General features: G+C 35.7%; 1 protein-coding gene across 1 annotated transcript; it reads left to right on the top strand.

Moving 5' to 3' along the window:
• Positions 1-1,648: 1,648 nt before the first annotated feature.
• LOC136801936 (uncharacterized) lies at positions 1,649-18,209 on the top strand. Its single transcript, XM_067058632.1, has 15 exons — positions 1,649-1,749; positions 2,196-2,223; positions 2,693-2,905; positions 3,267-3,428; positions 4,337-4,396; positions 4,954-5,088; positions 13,000-13,108; positions 13,352-13,652; positions 13,896-13,923; positions 14,379-14,591; positions 15,089-15,250; positions 15,762-15,821; positions 16,545-16,679; positions 17,166-17,274; positions 17,814-18,209. The coding sequence occupies exons 1-15, from the start codon at positions 1,685-1,687 to the stop codon at positions 18,032-18,034; spliced, it is 2,001 nt and encodes a 666-aa protein (XP_066914733.1). The 5' UTR covers positions 1,649-1,684; the 3' UTR covers positions 18,035-18,209.
• The last annotated feature ends 961 nt before the right edge of the window (positions 18,210-19,170 follow it).

The raw sequence follows: 19,170 nt of genomic DNA, 5'->3' as shown, positions 1-19,170 counted from the left end.
TCGATTTTGATTTTTACTACCTGTGTACCAAAATAGGGGTGTTAGGTCCAAAATCGATTTTGATTTTTACTACATGTGTACCAAAATAGGGGTGTTGGGTCCAAAATCGATTTTGATTTTTACTACCTGTGTACCAAAATAGGGGTGTTGGGTCCAAAATCGATGTTAACAGTGTGGAAACAAAAAGGTTAAGAAATTATCTGCTAAAATAGAAATGTAAAGTTGTTCTATTATAAATTGATCAAGCCAAGTTTGTCCAAGCAAGATCATTCTTCCAAACTTCTTGGAATGAATTGAAATCCTACCAGATCCCACTGAAATGAAGGTTTATCGAGTCAATGTAAACATTCGAACATTTGAATTCAAACATTCAACATTCGTACATTAGAGGTGCCAACTCTCACGCATTGAGTGTGAGACTCATGCATTTCTACATGGTCTCACGTAATTTTTGAAAAGTTTGATTTCTCACCCATTTTGGATTTTTAAGAAAAATTTTCCTGTTTTTCTGATTTTTGGAAAAAAGTTTTCTCAATTTCCCGATTTCCCGATTTTCCGAAAAAAAGTTTTCCCGATCTCCCGATTTCCCGATTTTTGGAAAAATGTTTACCCGATTTTCCGATTTTCGGAAAAAAGTTTCTCTATTTTCCGGATTTTTCGAGGTAGTACCCGGTAGTAAATGGGGAGTATGGGGTGGTTTTGGTTTTTTACCAGGTACTACCTGGGTAGAAAATAGGGGGTATGGGGTGGTTTTAGGATTTTTCCATGTAGTATGGTGTACTTCAGGGGTGGGTGGGTGTCAAGTTTTGAAAAATACCTTGTAGTACACATACATGCCGCCTTCTAGTACACTGACCCCCCCCCCCCTGATTGGTGTAGTTTTTTGTTTTATTCACTCTCAAACTACATGCCATCCATCTGATGAAGATGCCAAAGTTACGTTATTGTTTCAAACTTTTTTCTGAAAAAAAAAAAACTCTCAAAAATCCCTGAAAAATGTACAGACAATCCTTATTTTGGACCAAAGACTAGGTTCTCTGAGGAATGAACTTTCTTAGGAATTTTTGGTATCCAGGCTTAAGTTGTGTAAGAATATTTAAACATTGTACATACAACTAGTGTTACATAATTTTTGGGCCATTTTGAGGACTGAGTGTTTAGCAACTCGTTTGTTTATATATATACAAGGACAAATCAAGTCAATTCAAAGAAGTAAATAGTATTCCGGATAACTTCTGTCAATATATTTGGGAGAATGGTTAGGATGCTTGCAATTTCATCAAAGTGTCCATACAATTCGACCATTACATTTTGTTCGTTTTATTTTATCCAAGATCTTCCCTTAAACTCTTACAGTTTTGAAACTTTACTAATAGTGTGATCGGGGGGATACTTAGACAAGTGAATGGCACGGGTGTACAGTCCCTGTAAGAATTGAAAAAATCAGAAAGTTAAATGTCAGTCCCATTAAGAGTCGGAAAAAAAATTCCCACTAAAAACATCGAAATTTGGTCAAATTAGTCACTTGTAAACCTAGTACCCCTCCCCCGGAGTGTGATAAATGGTAGTTCTTTCAGCCTTAAATCACTGCTCGTCTGAATTTTTACACTTAATATTTTAATTATTCATTCATTTTTTTTCTAGTGTACTAATAAAAAAATTAATTACACTAATACTATTCATAATGGCTGAACCGAATGCTAAAAGAAGCAAGACTGACAGCAAAGGAAAAGTATGCTTGGTAGGCAGGTAAGGATAGATTTTTAAAAAAAATCGAGCTAGCATAAGTGGGTTTTCTATCTGAGGCCAAACAGCCTAATTTTACTATTACCAATATCTTAACAAAATTGTACTAATTTTTATGTATTTCTGATACCTGAACGAGTTGTTTGGGACATTCTTTGGATAGTGATTTTAAAATTGTTGTATTGATTCGTCTTAAATAATGAATATTTCTGCCTAAACACACGAGAAAAACAATGTAGGGTTATTCCGAGAAATTGTCAATCACAATTTGGAGATTGAACCACCTCTATGGGTGCTCTTAAATGGTGCATGGTCGCGGCGCTCTTAGGTCCCTGCTGGCGCAGTATCCAGTAAAAAACGGGTATGACATAACGTACTTCCTCTGGAATGGCCGTTTAGTGTTTTGTGTAAGCTGTCTGTGATTTCAGTTCAATGTTTTATCTTTTTAGTGGCATCGTTGGTCGAAGCTTTGCTGTCGTAAGTTTTCAGTTTTTTAAATACGCATCATACTGCGCAACATTTTTTCATTGAGTTTTCTATATAATATCATTTGGGCGTAAACTTTACACTAAATATAATTAGTTACGCCGTTTTCGAGGGTAGAATACGGGATACGGGATATAATGGACCAGCAAATTCTGGATCAGATTTCGATTCAGTCCGTCTATTGTGCTTCAAAACATTCAAAAAATTTTGTCCGTCTCAATCTCTCTAATTTTTTTTGTGAATCTTAGCGCGGGAAAAAATACGGTATATTTTTTAATATCCCCATGATGGCTTATGGGTAATGAAATTGCGAGAAATTTAACAGATGCGGGATAAAAGTCCCGTTTTTTTAAACTAAGAATGCGCTAAGTTATCATCGAAATCTTCTACTGGTTTTTGACTTATTGCATACCAGTGTGTTTCGAGAACAAACAAAACAGGGTCTTATTTTCCATTTCAGATTTTTTCCAAAGCTGGTTATTCAGTTAGTCTACACGATACAGTCGAACAACAACTGAAAGATGCCATGATACTCATCAAAGCACAATTGGAAGATTTTGAAAACAAAGGATTACTGAAAGATTGTGTTCACCAAACTGCTGACGATGCATTTTCAATGATTTCAACGACACTTGATTTGAAAGAAGCTATGGATGGAGCATTCTTTTTGCAGGTATATTTTTATTATCATAAGTATGATAAAAAACTCATTTTTCTTTTTTAACACTTAATTTAATTCATTGCCAGTAGAGTTCGATGGATAAAAGAAACTCATCTCCAACTCCAAGATATCAATGGGGTAGAGGTACCTTACCTGACGTTAACCTCTCCCTCCAAGAAGGGGAATATCGCGTTGAGGATTATTCGTGAAGCCTTCTTTTTCTGGTCAAAGTAGATCACTTTTCTGACTTTCCTTGTACTGCTAAAATGGAAATTATGCGTGTTCGCTTTCTCATTTTTAGACTAATTTAGCGTGGTCTTTGGGTGTTATTTGGCTTGATTATTCCACACTTTCTCCTTTTTTCATTTTGTAGGAAAGTGTGCCAGAGAACCTTGAATTAAAACAGAAAATCTTTAAAGAATTTGACGCATTGGCATCAAAGGATATGATCCTCAGCTCCTCAACTTCGGCTATCGTGCCATCTAGATTCACCCTCAATCTCAAACATACAAAGAACTGTCTTGTCTCGCACCCTGTAAGTGTTAATTACAATCCTTTCGCACACCCCTGTGTCAATGAATCAAATAGGATTTTTTAAGGTATTGACAATGGAATGAAAGTTTGAATTTAAATTCCTAATAGTACATGCAAGGACCCGTGACGTAGCTCTTGTAAATCGACTGGAAATGACGTCAAAACGCAATTTTGACGTTAATTTTTTCGAGATTGAGAAATCGACTGCATCCACTTAAAAGTCCTCTATATCGTTTTTGAGAGCTTTCGATTGGCATAAGTGGTTTTGGGTTTTATTGACTTTGAGATGTCGTCAATTTTTGGGGGGTTTTGGGGTTTTGCCTGTGACGTCATTTTTTGGGTCCTAAAAAAGTTTCCTTGACCTTAGCTGAAACCACCCCCGCGAAAAGATTTAAAGATACTTTATTTTTTGAAATGGACCAAGGTATGATTGCGCCGCATAAAAAATGACACGGGTCCTAAAGGGTTTGCCTACTACTATAATGCTCTTTTTAATACAATAAATTGATGAGAGTTTCCCAACGTCAATTTCTAAAATCCAAAATTTATCGAAATTTATCGGCTAAGATGTTACGTTGATCATTCTAGAAAGTGGTCAGAATGTGAAAATCACTGAGTTTGAAGCCCCGAATGGGCTAGAGAGGAATCTCGTAAATAAGCAAAAGTGAAGCCTTAAGTTTGCCCCACATTTAGAAATTTTATTTGAAAACACACGGGTCGCGTATTCTGGATGGGGAATAAGTGGCTTCATTTCCCATCCAGGAGTTTCGGATCTAGCCGTTATATCTGTTTATCTTTTATCAAAAGGAATTTTCGAGCTAGTGAGGAGAATGATATGAAAGTATAAATTTCTAACAAGTATTAACAATGAAAACGTGAAAATATCTCTGGTCTATCCTTTCTCCATAGATCAATCCACCAGCACTGTGTCCGTTCATTGAGATTCTCCCTTCACCAGAAACTGACCAGGTAATTTCCGAATCCCTTTTCCAAATATGAACGTTGTGAAGATCAACTGACATAATAAAACTTTAATCAATTTCTCTGCTTTAAATGAAAATGTCTAATGTTACAAAGATAAGAAACAGTGGAGTCTGCATAACTAACAAATCTGTCCGAGTTGAGGTGACGCCACCGTTTTTTTTTTGGTGACCTTTATTTTGCCTTTTTCGTGTAAAAGAGGCAACTTTCTGAATATTCTAACTTCAAAAATTGTCGGATTTGGCTGAAATTTTGCACACTTGTTCCTTAAGTGATTATCTGGGGATTTTTTTTTCATTTTTCAGAAACTTTTATTTTTGGTGCCTGGGTGAGAAAAAAATGAGGCTAAAACTTTGGGGCAGCAATCTGGATCAGGCTGAAATTTTGGACACACTTGTTCCTTGTGGATGAATGAATGAATATCTGGGGGGTCTACAATTGGGCCTATAAATAATTTAAAGCTACTGAAGTTGAGCCCAGTGCGTTGCGCACGTTCGACTATTATGAGATTGGCCCGTTTGAAAAAGGATATCTCCCATTCATAGGAAGTAGTTGAGAAGACTTTATCTCTATGGCGTGAATGTGGAATGTCACCGATCACTGTCAAAAAAGAAGTCGCTGGATTTGTCCTCAATCGATTACAATACGCTTTGATGGGTGAAGCCTACCGCCTTGTCGAGGTAAGTTTTTCAATTTCTTTTTTTTTTTCATTTCTCAGTTTCCGTTTCAATTGTTTAAAAACTCCCAGCTGGCAAACAATGTTATTTTAACGTTCATCTAACGTTATGTGGACGTTGTGAACGTTAGATAAACGTTGTGTGCCAGCTGGGCTATCAAGTTATTCTGTAGTCAGGGTAAAAGTTCATGCTATCGCTATTTTTTCACATTGTCTGGCTATCTATTATTCCGATGCCGGATTGGCGGCCGCACACGTCACATTAAAGTTCTAAAGGAGTGGCCCAATTTCCCATCAGAGAGGGAAAATAAACGACGGCCTTTGATGTGCCGCATCCCCAGTTGGGTTCAACTACCCTTGCACGTAAATCTGAAAATATTTCAGTTGGACTCGCCAATCCCCGAAAACGAGGGCTGTGGTCTAGATATCCTGCTGCAAAATCCTTGACGCGGTCCGTAATATAAACCTTCCAGATATTGGAAACTTTCTCGATCTTCAGAGTTTTAGCTTGTCGGATAAAGATCTGGGTTCCAGGTAAGGTGTCTGGCTTAAAGCGAAAGGTTATCAGTGCAAAAATGTTTTTGTCGTGTGCGCGGTGCTTCAAATTAGCAATAAGAAGGGGAAGACCTCAAACCTAGTGACAGATAATCACAGTGGAAACCTGAGGAATTTATGACAGCTTTATTATCAATACGATTGACAAAGATAACAAAGCTAGTAAACTCTTATATTATGTAACGTACACCAAACCCCTTAGAAGGTTCAATATTTTTTTATGGAGGAGCTATTCCATCAAAAGAATTTTATATTCGCTCGCCCAATGAAACTTCAAGAAAAACTATGAAAAGCTTGCTTAAGATCAATGAAACTCGAATTCGAAAATAATAATTTCAAGAACAGCTGACAATATTGAAGGTCGTAAAGTGATAAAAGTAAGGTATAAATGCAAATTAAAAATTGAATCAGCAAAAATAATAACTGAACAAAAACAACCTAAGGCTCTTGTAATTTGATAACTAAAGTCTGTATTTTGATTACTTTTCAAGTTGGTTCAGGCATAAGATTGAGCGAAGGTTGAGAGATGTTAACTGTTTATTATTTGTTATGTCCTTTGTAACTATGCCAACGATGAAACTCCCTCTCCCGTTCAACTTCTGAGTTAACATTGATGATAGTGTTCTAGAATTTTGAAATTAATTTTCCAATCAGTTTTGCCAGTGACAATCAAATCCATCTAACAAAGCAAACATCAAAACTTTTCAAAGCGTTTACAAGTTCTTAACCTTTTTTCAGGTTGCAAGTTTATCTTCTTAAAATAATGTTTCTTTTGATGTAAAAGTTTTTTTGAAAAATATTAAATTAAACAAAGATTGTACATGAAAATATTTTAATGATTTAAAAAAAAAAAAGCTTTTATCAATGATTGCATGAATTTAATACCTCTTTTTCGAAGGTGCATTTTAACTTTGAAAGACTTTCAACAGCTACTAAATTTTATGATAAACTACTAAATTTGGAAGAATGAATACACTTTTTTATAAGAACAATTTCATAAGAACACGGGGCTGATAATTGGCAAAAACCTAAGAACAAATTAAGAACAATCCTCAGACTTCAGAGACTATAGAAAGTGCTGATTTTAACAGATTTTAATCCCCATTTTAAGTAAAGAAACTAAGCGTTTTAAGAACATGGTAAGAACATAGCCTGAAAAATTACAAAAAAAAAACTAAGAACAGCTCAGCCTGAGCCAAACTTAAACTGGTTCTTATAGAAAAAGCGTGTAATTCGTGTAATCAGTTTCAGTTGGAGTCAGCAAACATTCAAAGTCTATTTTTTATTCATTTGACATACTAAAACATGTAACTGATTTTCAAATAATCAAGGAAGGTCACAGGTGATTGAATCCAGTTCAAAATATTGATATAGCTAAATTAAAAAATAATTATTTTGATGACAAACATTAAAAATTGAACAAATTCGTTTTCGAATAAGAGGGAACGCGAAAGCGTTTCTTTGGTATTGAAAAGATTAAAATTGAAGTGTTTCCATAAAGAGAATACCTACACGTTTTTTTATAAGAACATCCAAATATTTCGAAGCCTTCGGATGTTTTTTTAACTTTTTGCTAGTTTTAAGGCTAAAAATGTTCTTAACATGTTCTTATTTTCAGTATTTTTGTCCATTTTGCTAAGAAATCGGGTGTTTTAGAGTAAGAAACTTTTGTTTTACATTTTAACAAATTTAATTTACACAAATAAACGTTTTTTATAAGAACAAACTATATAAGAACATAAGGCTTCGATGGCCAAAATGTTAAGAACAAGTTAAGAACATTTTAAAGCTTTGGGGACTCTAAAATACCCAATTTCTTAGGAAAATGGACAAAATGTCCACAAAATGGTGAAAATAAGAACATGTTAAGAACATTATTAAGGTTAAAACTAAAAACGTTGTTTTCGTTTAAAATTTTCAATTGAGTGCAAATTTATAATGGAGAGTTATTAAATCTAAATCGACGATGTTCATGTTCATGTTTGTTTGCTCCTCTGTGTACTCATATCATTTTTCCACATTAACTATTTCATTTTCATTTGCGGTCGATCGTTTTCCGAGAATTTGAGCGTGTGGTCCATGAGCACCTTTAGTGACGTCAAAAGCGGCTTGGTCATCAAAAGGAGCCGAATGAGCGGCGCAACCAACATCAAGTTCGGGTGCTTGATGCGGCATCGATCGAACATCATCTTCTCTAACACCATGTGCACCATAACAAGCATGATCTTCAAATGGATCTTGGTGTGCGCATGTCCGAGCTTCGTCATCCAAATTTCGGACACCTTGGTTACCTAGCAACGGTTCATTCTCGTTGTTTTTTGGTTGACAACGTTTTAACATTTGAAGACATTTGTTGGATAAATTGTCCATGAATTCGAAATATGATTTTCTCAAATTTTTATCAACGAGGATGGTGATTATCAAGCTGACCATTGGGAAAAGCAACATTGTTGATGGTAGTGGAATATCAATTATTTCTGGCGACCAAACACTGTTTTCATAATAGTCTTGGTAAAAATCGATGTCAAAGTCTAAATCACAGAGTAAAGTGTTCGTTGTGGTTGCCACTAAAGAGAACCACACAGTATGGTGTTGAAGTTTATTCCCGTACGGTCGATTTCTTGATCCGATAAGAATCATCAAAAGAAAGGATAAAACTGTTAGTATAATTATTCCTATGGCCATGTAGTTTAATTCTATATTGGAGTCATCTTTATATTCAATGAGTATAGGAATGCCAAACGTGATGAAGAAAAAGAGTGATTTGAGGAAAAGATGTATTTTGTATGTGCCTGTCGGATGGAAAGTCAGAAAATATCTCATAGCTATGTATGAGATGCAACTTATTTGTTGACTCAGTGTGATGCCTTTTGTGAAATGGTTTACAATAGTTTGAAATTGCTCAAAAAAATATGTATTGACACGTTTTCCCTCTTCGATATATGGTGGAAGTGGTCTGAGGTAGATATACGATACATAAAAAACCATATCAAGCGCGTAAGACACCAATTGAAAAATCAAAGTTTGTTGATATAAAAAGATGGCTGATTTTTCGATGTACGTTGATCGTTGAAGTAATCCAATCAATAAAACATGCCAAAATAATGTCCATAAACATACGAATCCCAAAATTATAGCATTGTTTCTCGCCTCTGAGGGCATTATCTCTGTCCATTGGTTTTGGACTTCCGTATCCGGGTATATTTGATGATTATATTCTGTTTTAACTGAAACTCCATAAGCATGATTTATCCAAATGCAAAAATATATGAGAAACAGTAAGGTAAGGAAAAATATAAGTGAGCCGACAGATAAAACCCTCATGTTGACGATGGACGCTCCAATTGTGCCTATTTGAATGTTGCTGTGAGTGATTTCTTACTTCTACTGTTAAGACTTCTTTTAGTAAACAAAAATTTCTTGTAAAGTTTGTTTATCTAAGGTAATGGTAATATGAGCTATTTGGTATGGTATGATATTTCGACAAAATTGTACTTTATAAAACTTGTTTACGTTAATTGAACACATATGATGATTTTTACTTTAACATTAAACATTTAGAAATGGAACATATTTTTGGCAAAATAATCATCTTTGTTTCTTTGCTGTTTTTTATTTATTTTTGTGTTTGGGTCAGTGTAGCAAAAACTGTTACCCTGAAAACATCACGCAGTCAAACAACCTATATAATTATAAGGCAATGGACAGAAATTGATCCATTACATGCAAGAGTTAATGCAATATCATTGGGACTCGTATGTTTATGGACATTATTTTGGCATGTTTTATTGATTGGATTATTTCAACGATCAACGTACATCGAAAAATCAGCAATCTTTTTATATCAACAAACTTTGATCGTACAAATAATTGCGTACACCTTTCCAATGACTTTGGTTTTCAATATATTTGTTTCTACATTCAGGGAATTCAATGACGTCAAGTGGTTGTTTAATAACTGGAAACTCGTTTTCGCCGCTTTTACAATGATTTTCGTTCAACAGCTACACAGCCTCCTTTACATACTTCTACGATATATTTTAACTTATTATCGCAATAGGACCATTAACATATTACTCAGATACAAACTATTGTACTTTTTCGCAACACTAGCACTACCTATCATTGCATATTACCACCCAATCTACAACGATAATGGTTTATTGGCCGCTGTTTTAACTTTCAGTTTCATCGCTGTTATATCGTTTCTGGTGATGATAGCTTTTGCTTCCAGATATCGATTTCAAGACAATAAGCTTCGTCCTCACACTGTATGGTTCTTCTTCATCATTACTGTATCATTATTCATTTTCGTCAATATAATGTCAGATGTGAGAACTACTTTCAGTCCAGATGTTGATGGAGATTTCTTTAAGGGACAACCTAATCAATATTTGTGTGCAACACTCATTTGCCCAATGGTCAGCTCAGTAATCACAATTCTCATCGACAAAAATTTGAGAAAAACATATTTCGAATTCATGGACAATTTATCCAACAAATGTCTTCAAATGTTAAAACTTTGTCAACCAAAAAACAACGAGAATGAACCGTTGCTAGGTAACCAAGGTGTCCGAAATTTGGATGATGAAGCTCGGACATGCGCACATCAAGATCCATTTGAAGATCATGCTTGTTATGGTGCACATGGTGTTAAAGAAGATGATGTTCGATCGATGCCGCATCAAGCACCCGAACTTGATGTTGGTTGCGCCGCTCATTCGGCTCCTTTTGATGACCAAGCCGCTTTTGACGTCACTAAAGGTGCTCATGGACCACATGCTCAAGTTCTCGGTGAAAAATTGAAAAAAGATGAAAATGTAGAAGGGAATTAAACTTTGAATTATTCTTAATTGAATCAAAGCATTTTTTGCTGAATGGTCGTTATCTGAGAATATTGATTTTAAAGATTATGTTTTTATTATAATTTATTCGAAGATTACGTCGCGAGTACAATATCTTATTATTATTTTTTTACTTTAAAAGATTTATTACATTACATCACCTGTGCATCGATCAGCAACTCTGAAAAGTTTTATTTTTCACAATAATCTTGAAGTTTATAGTCATACAAAGAATTTGATGAAAAATACTGAATTGATCCAATCCTTAATAATTTGAAAAGCATTGAGATGTCTTTGTCACTAATCATTGGCTCCCAGTCCAAACCCCCCTTCCATTCCATTTTACCTTTGGCTCATAAGATAGCCTAGTCTGAATTGCAGACCACTACAAAACCATAGGTAGTCTAAGAATATTCGAAAAACTTTCTAAAAGTTCTAGGATTAAAAATGTCCACTCCCTTTCTTAATAAAAACCAGTAAATTTATGTCGAGCTCAGTTGTCTTTTAAGCTTCAATTTTTTCTTAATTTCTGTTCTTATTTTTAGTGTAAAACTGAGGTATTTTAGACCTTTTATCAAATTTTCAATATTGACCTTTATTTGCTAAATACTCAGCAATGCCAGGCTCAACTTTATTCTTAAAAATAGTTCTTATTATTTGTCATTTAATTCTCATTGTTCTTATAGAATTGTTCTTAAATATAGTGTATCATTGTTTTGATACTCGTTTACGTTCTCATTCTCAACGGTTTTATTTTTACATAATCGTTCTCGTTTCATATCAGATACATGTTTCATATCAGGACAGTGCCTGCCCATTATTATATTGCGCTGATATAAGCAAAAAATGTTTGTCCTCTCCTCTTCCTGACCAATCTTGCTCCACATCAGTGTCAATTCAATATAAAAAAACTTGTAAAATAAAATTGACGAGTAAGCAAACGATATCACTCTTATTTAAAAACAAAACCTTTAACGGTTTTCTCGATTGTTTGAAACTCATAACCTCTCTTTTCCATACGGAGCGCTCATCTAAGACATATCCCTATGTCGTTCTAGATCTTGAATCTCAAAACACATTCCTTAACCTTTTTGCTTTTTGCTGTCTTTCGAAATACAGCTCATAAAATTCGTTTTTGAAGAACTCCTGTATATTGTTGTCGAACATCGTTTAAAAGAGTGCTTTGTAGAGCAAATTCATAAATTTATTTCAAGATTTCGAAGTTTAAAAAAATTACCGGCAATCATCAGACGTACAAAACATAACTCTGTAAACACTGTTGAAAAGTTTTGCAATGAGAAAGACGAACTGTGCCCAATATAAACAACCTGTGTATTGCACAAGTGGCCAATATGTGTCATGGATGAAGGACGACAGCAAATTTACTTGTGGTTTTTTTGGCAATGGTGGAAATTCTGGAAACACCAGAGGAAACCAAGGTGGGAATACATGTAAAGACACAGTTCAACAATCCGTGAAATAGGCCTATTTTTGCGCACTTGGCCGCGCGAAAATTAAGGGGGCGCGAATTAGTAATCGTTTTGAACGTGTAGATATCTCATTTTAGGGCTCTTTTAATAAAATGGGACCTCGATTCATGGTAAATAAGCCTCTGGGATATAAAATCTAGCTTGAATACACACTGAAAGTGAGTAAAACTCACTTTAAATCGTAAAAAACACTCAGAAAATATCCCAGAATTTGCAAGATGCGCGAAAATTGAAGGATTCGGGAATATTCTATTTTACGAGCTGCGCGAAATTGAAGGCGTGAAAATTAGAGGCGCGCGAAAATTAATGGAATTAAGATATGATGATTATTTCAAGCAAAGCTGTAAAACGATGTGTGGTTTATGCAACGCTCGAAACTCTAGAAACACTGAGGGAAACTCTGGAAACATTGGGGGAAATTCTGGAAACACCTAGGGAAATCTTGGTGGAAAGTAATGTCAAGATGAAAACCACGATTGCACAGCCTTCAAACGAGATGGATAGTGTACTTCTGGTCGATATGTCCAATGGATGATGGATCATTGTTGTGGAACAACAGCTATTGATGCACTCTATTGTTGTTTTTTGTTTATCATGCAATTCAGCATTAGATAGATAGAGTCGATATTTTACGTGGATAGCCCAGTAATCTAGGACTTTTATACAGTCTTTCGATTGTTTTCACGGGGTCTACGGCCAGCTGGCTCAGCTATCTATGAACTGAACGGAAGGAACAGGGATTCGAACTGCGAATCCCTAGTTTGAGACGCTGACGCCTTTGACCACTTGGCCATCGCTCCATAATTCATTTATATTTTTAGGTGTTTTACCAGGGAAATGATATAGTAAACTTTTCTTAATCATGAAAGATAACTTAACATCTTTGAATGAAAACCTTTTCTTTCTACTACCAAAAAAAATTGAGAACCATTATACAGGTAGGCTTCTACTCAGAATCATGTTCGAACTCGATACTTTTTTCGGAACACCCTGTACTTATGTTTTATTTGTTTCAATCTTTCATAGAATGGTGTTTGTTCACCCGAAGATGTCAACACAACATTAACAGATGGACTCGCTATGAGATGGTCTCTCATTGGCCCATTCGAAACAATACATCTCAATGCCCCAAAAGGTATACGATAATTATTCATCATATATAGCATTCGACATCTTCTATGAAGCTGACCGCTAGGGGGCCAGTTGTTTACGTGACCTGCCAAAACGCTGCAGTCAACAATGTAAATCGAACAGAATCAAAAATAGCGAAATTAAAGAACACGTTAATTGAGGTATAATTGAAATTCACCTATCGAACGAACTTATTTGTTCTTTGGAACAGAAATTCGAAAAGGGTGTTTTTTTACTCCCCTTATAGGCGTCAAAGATTATTTCGAGCGTTACACAGCCAGTATGGAGCCTATCATACAAGAACAAACTGAAGCTAATACAGTCTTCAAACAAGAAACAATTGATAAAATCCACGAATCGATGTGTCGCATCGCACCTGTCGAATCGATCATTGAACGATCAAAACTTCGGGATTCACGACTTTCCGCACTCGCTGTTCATCGGATTAACGAGAAAGCGGGCATCGCTGTACCGACGACCGTCGGCGATACGATGAGCAACGAAAGAACAAAAGTGGAAAGTAAAGGCAAAATTTGCATCGTCGGAAGGTAACGATTCTACTAACTCGTATTCTTTTACTTAACATCTCATCTCACTTTTTTGCGGGTGCTACTCTCAAAAAAACTCTTATCAAAGATTTTGTGTTGCCGAGTGAGAAACTACCTCCAGGGTTTTATATAAAGCACCATATGGTTATACCTGATAGCGAGTGAAAATGAGTTTGAGGTCTTTTAAAACTTAGGCCAAAAAGTGTGTTCTGGATTCTCATTTCATTTTAATATTTCTTATAGTGGATTGGTTGGCCGAAGTTTCGCTGTGGTAAGTAAAGATCGACACTACCTCAAAAGCTTATTATCATGCTTCTCCCTATTAACAGATTGCCAAATTTAAAAACCATGGAGAGGGTTACCGACCAAGATACTCAGCAGATTTCCTCTTGTCTTTGTAATGGTGATAACGGTTCCACAAAACATTCGATTTTACTTTCAAATGAAACATAACAGTAAATGGGTTTTCCGGAAAGTATGTCCAACCCTTGGCGGCTGGAAATGCCGAAACCCCCTGAATTTCAGGCTCGAACCCTTTTGAATTCTGAGTTTTTGTAGGATTTTAAAAGTCAATGGACTTGCAGTTATTTTTGACTTTTGTATTTCTCTATGGAATTCTGCCACAACCTTACCCCCTTGAAACTGAAATGGATCTCCTCAAGCGTTTTTTTTCTTGAAAAGCCCCATAAACATTCAATGGAACTTTTTGATTTTATTTCTTTTTAGATATTTTCCAAGGCTGGTTACTCAGTCTGTCTATACGACAACGTTGAAAAACAACTGAAGGAGGCCATGATTCTAATCAAAGCCAATCTTGATGATTTCGAAAGCAAAGGATTACTAAAATACACGGCTGTCAAAACTGCTGACGATGCATTTAGTTTCGTCACTACAGCAACAGACTTGAAAGAAGCAATGAGTGGAGCGTTCTTTTTGCAGGTATGTCTCAAAGAAGAATGTTTTCTTGTTTTCTATACTATATGAATAGATTTTTGGATTTCCTCCAAATTTTCATAGAACATAGTCTTGGGGCCCTCCCGGAAATAATAACTTTCTTGAAATTAGAATGATTGATTGACTAATACATTGATCCAGAGATCCTTGCAACACAAAGTCTTCCAAGAGATGAACGCATTTTTACGGGGAAATTCTTGCCAAAAAGTGCCTAAAAAAGTTTTTTGGACTTAGTGTGTGAAATTGCTTCATTAGTTTTTTCTGATTTTTTGCATAAAGATGGAGGGCAAGGTTCTCTAAAAGGCTGAAGCAGTTTTTTTCGGAAAATTTTTTTTGGCCGTAAAAATCGGATTTTCTTATTTGGGGGAATTCCCTTTTGTCATATTTTTCATCTGATTCTTATCATCAGGTAGGTCCATTCAGCATGTTGCTTGTTGTTTGTGAGATTGAAAAACCTATTTTTGTGTACTCTAAATTCATAGGAAAGTGTTCCAGAGAACCTTGAATTGAAACAGAAAGTCTTCAAAGAATTCGACTCATTGGCTTCAGATGATATGATCCTCAGTTCGTCTACTTCATGCATTGTACCATCCAAATTCACCCTCAATCTCAAACATACAAAGAACTGTATAGTCTCTCATCCGGTAAGTAGAGAAGTCATGTTTGGTTATAAGTTACCGATTTCAGCCATTTCTGGAACCATACGTTCAAATCTATAGAGGCGATCCCATCTCAAATCGAATTTCATCAATAATGGTGGAAATTCAACAACTTAACCAAACATGAAAACCCTCTAGACCTCCGATGCATCCTCTCACATCATGAATTACTGTTTGTGTTGATTTGATTTTAATGAAAATCATTGACAACCGAAAAGATTCAAGGCCCAAGTCTTGATTATGAAATTGGAGGGTTCAAAAATATATGAACTAAGGAAGCGCAACCATGGTTTTGGTGGACTAGAAAAGAATTTCGATTTTGACCTACTCATATGTTTTAATATGTCCCTATTTTAGACTGATTTTCCCCCGAATTGAAAAAAAAGGAAGACATTAATGAAGATTGATTTTACAACCTGTTAATCATTCCATATATCAATCTTCTTGAAAAAACCTGCTCAATGCATATAAGAATTTATTTATTTCTTTACAACAGGTCAATCCACCAGCGTTGTGCCCTTTCTTGGAGGTCGTGCCATCTACTGAAACCAACCAGGTACCTTCATAATGATCCCTTTAAACTTAACCTAATCTAGAAATGGTCATCATTTAACCTCACGTTTAACCTCTGCAGGCGCTTAACAATAAACCATCTGAGGAAAATAGTCACTTCTATAACGAGAATCTTGTCTCGCGCCGGAGCAGATGTTTTTTTTCGTTAACTGAAAAAGACCTGATTTAACGGCCGAATACCTGAAACTGCAGTTTTCACTAATCTAAAGGCCGACTGCTTGCAACTTCGGCTGAATACCTGAATTTTCTCAATTGGTATAATTCACTAGCGGTCGAATACCTGATTAGACGACTGAGGACCTGCAAAGCTGTGTTTTCTGTCACTCAAATATTTATCAACTGACCGAGTACTTGATGAATTCTAATAAATTACACTAATCAAGAATATTCAGGTATTCGGTCGTATTTGTAGTTATTCGTAGATTTGCGAAAGCCGCAGTTTCAGGTATTCGGTCGTTAAATCAGGTCTTCGTTCGTTGACGAAAAAAATCCACCTGGCTGATATAGTATTTATTTTTTTCGATATGGCCACCTATTACATCTTCCGAAAGATCTCCCCTCCAAAAGTCTTGATCAGGAAAATTGTTGAGCAGTGTTGAGACATTTTTGTTTTGGCCCTATTTTGTGCCATTGCATTATTACAACATTGAATTCTTCATCAGTCTATTTTCAGTTTAAACTTTTAAATTTTTAATTGAATTCATAGGAAGTAGTTGAGAAGACTTTATCTTTATGGCGTGAATGTGGAATGTCACCGATCACTGTCAAAAAAGAAGTCGCTGGCTTTGTTCTCAATCGATTACAATATGCGCTGTTAGCCGAATCTTATCGACTTGTGGAGGTAAAAAATATGTCGTCGTAGTAGTAAGGGACCTTAGGATCTGTAAAAATAGTCCATAACAAAAATCTTGTTGTTTTGCGCTGGAATGTTACAACTTTAACATTTTTCATATGGCACCCTATTTTTAAACACAATCACGTAACTCTGTTGTCATTCGATTTGACGAAGCGCGCTCTTTGCAAAATCAAGAAAGCTTATTTACCGCAGCCACGCTGGAAAATCTGGCAAAAATTTCGTCCCCGGTAGGAAAATACCCTGGAATTTTAGCCCCACTGGGAAATTGACTTATATTTCATTCCCACTGAATTTTTTACTCTAAGGAGTAACCTTTTAACAATATAGTTTCTATCCCCATTGGGATTTCAATAGGAATTTTTATCCCCCTGAGGAAAAAAGTTCCACCGGAGCTGTGAGACAGAGATGTTAAAAAGAATTTGGGCGAACAATGAATAATACATCCACAGTTAACATTATTTGATCTTTCAGAATGACGTTTGCACCCCTGATGACGTAAATATCACTCTTACAGATGGTCTTGCAATGCGCTGGTCGCTGATTGGTCCATTCGAAACTGGCCACCTCAATGCACCAAAGGGTAAGATGGTTAACTAGATTTAATAGTGCCTAACTGACCATGTCCGGACTTTACGGTTTAGCATTGATTCGGTACGGGTTTTCCTTAGGAATCGTTTTGCTTTGTAACATCTTTTTTTTTTTATGTTTCAATGTTTTTTGTGTCAACACAGCGTAACTTTTCGATAACTGGACTCTTTTTTCATTCTTAGTTTAGGCCATTTGTAAGCTTTCTTGCTAATTTTGGTCATTGTTCAATTGTTTCTACCCAAGTGATAGGTCCATATAGATTCAGCGACATGTCAACTAAAATTAGCCAAATCTATAGTTGGCTTTTGTTGATCCTGGGGCCTTCCTAAAATCTCTTTATGAGATTTAATTATTGAGTTAAGGCCATTTGCAAACATTTTGGCTCATTTGGGTTAGTGTATAATTGTTCTTAGCAAAAAAAGTAAAAAACGCTAAATCTGTAATTTGACTGTGTTGATCGTGCGACCTTCCTTATAGCAAGCTTTTTGGTGCATTTGGTCTGAATGATTTTAAGATCACCTTTTTGTTCAGGTATCAAAGATTACTATGAGCGATATGGGCCACCAACGGAAGCCGTTCTAAAGGAACAATCAGAAACCGTTCTCAAGTTTAAACAAGAAACGATTGATAAAATCCACGAATCGATGTGTCGCATCGCACCCGTCGAATCGATCATCGAACGATCGAAACTTCGAGATTCACGACTCTCCGCACTTGCTGTTCATCGGAATAACGAGAAAGCAAAATTGTAAGAAATTTTGTAACGGAGTTTTGATAACTTTTGATTTTGATAATGGTTTTTAATAGCAAGGTAATTCGTATTTTTTACTTTTTTACGCTTTTGTAGGGTAGATTTTGATCATATTTAGTTAATGGTTAATTTTTGTTGAGGAAAATTCATCTTGTGTTAAAGATGCTTTAAAATTATTAAGTGTGATATCTTTTTATTTAAAATAAAATATATTTCCCTCTGATATTGAAGATGAGAGCGTCTTTCACATGGCGCCGCGTAACTTGAATCTTTACCTAGAAGAAAGAATAAGATGACAGAGCAAGAAAATATTTTCAGTGTTTTCGCCTGACAATTATTCTGGTAGGTTTGCCGGATGACGGGTGGGTACTGCTCGAATTTCGAAAATCGGAATTCTTTGGGTAAAAAATATAGGATAAACACTGAAAGTTGGGGAATTGTTTTTACAAAAATCTAGCCTTTTGAGGGACAAAAATCGTTCTTCCTTTTATTTTAACTAGCCTTAGAGGAACTGAAATTAGATATTATGGATATTACGATCCTTAGTAGGCTTTTCAAAAGGAAGATTGCATATACTGTAGTCGCTCCCTGGATTTGTTTTGGTGATCCCCGGTCCTTGTGCCATTTTGTCTGAGTTTTATTAAAGGGGAATAAAACAAGAACTTTAATTCAAGCAAAACACATATGCTATAAGCTGAGGCAGTCGTTACACTCTACAAATAAATATTCTTGCTTTATACAGGGGCATAAACATAGTAAGTCCTCGATAAGTCATCAACCTGACCTATAAAAACATGAATGCTTTTTAATTTTAAAAGTTAATTGATTTGTTTATGTTAGCAACGAACTTTCATACAAAATGGCATCATTACATGCTTCCCTTGGAAACCATAGATAAGGACGTCATTAATTTTCTCCAATGGATACAGACTACTGTATGACGATGTATGATCTACAACATTGTAAAAGTGCGTTTTCGCCCGCTTCCCCGCCCAACGGAGAAGGTAACATGTTGTATCCGTTTCTTAGAGGAAAGAAGAGTTTCACTTCCGCCCTTTGCTACAGGAGTTGTCTGGTCCTAGAAGTCGTCTTATTAGAAATGTAGAAACTAGTATGTTGCAACCACAGATATCTGTA

The sequence above is a fragment of the Clytia hemisphaerica genome, unplaced genomic scaffold, assembly GCF_902728285.1.
Source record: "Clytia hemisphaerica strain Z4C2 unplaced genomic scaffold, Clytia hemisphaerica genome assembly, whole genome shotgun sequence".
Lineage (NCBI taxonomy): Eukaryota > Metazoa > Cnidaria > Hydrozoa > Leptothecata > Clytiidae > Clytia > Clytia hemisphaerica.
The sequence above is the reverse complement of the archived record's forward strand: the minus strand, read 5'-3'. Positions and strand labels throughout refer to the sequence as shown.

Coding starts and splice junctions, on each gene's coding strand:
- LOC136801936 (XM_067058632.1), top strand. CDS start 1,685: ATGGCTGAACCGAATGCTAAAAGAAGCAAGACTGACAGCAAAGGAAAA. Junction 13,924..14,378: donor TTGGCCGAAGTTTCGCTGTG/GTAAGTAAAGAT, acceptor ATTTCTTTTTAG/ATATTTTCCAAGGCTGGTTA. Junction 14,592..15,088: donor GTGGAGCGTTCTTTTTGCAG/GTATGTCTCAAA, acceptor CTAAATTCATAG/GAAAGTGTTCCAGAGAACCT.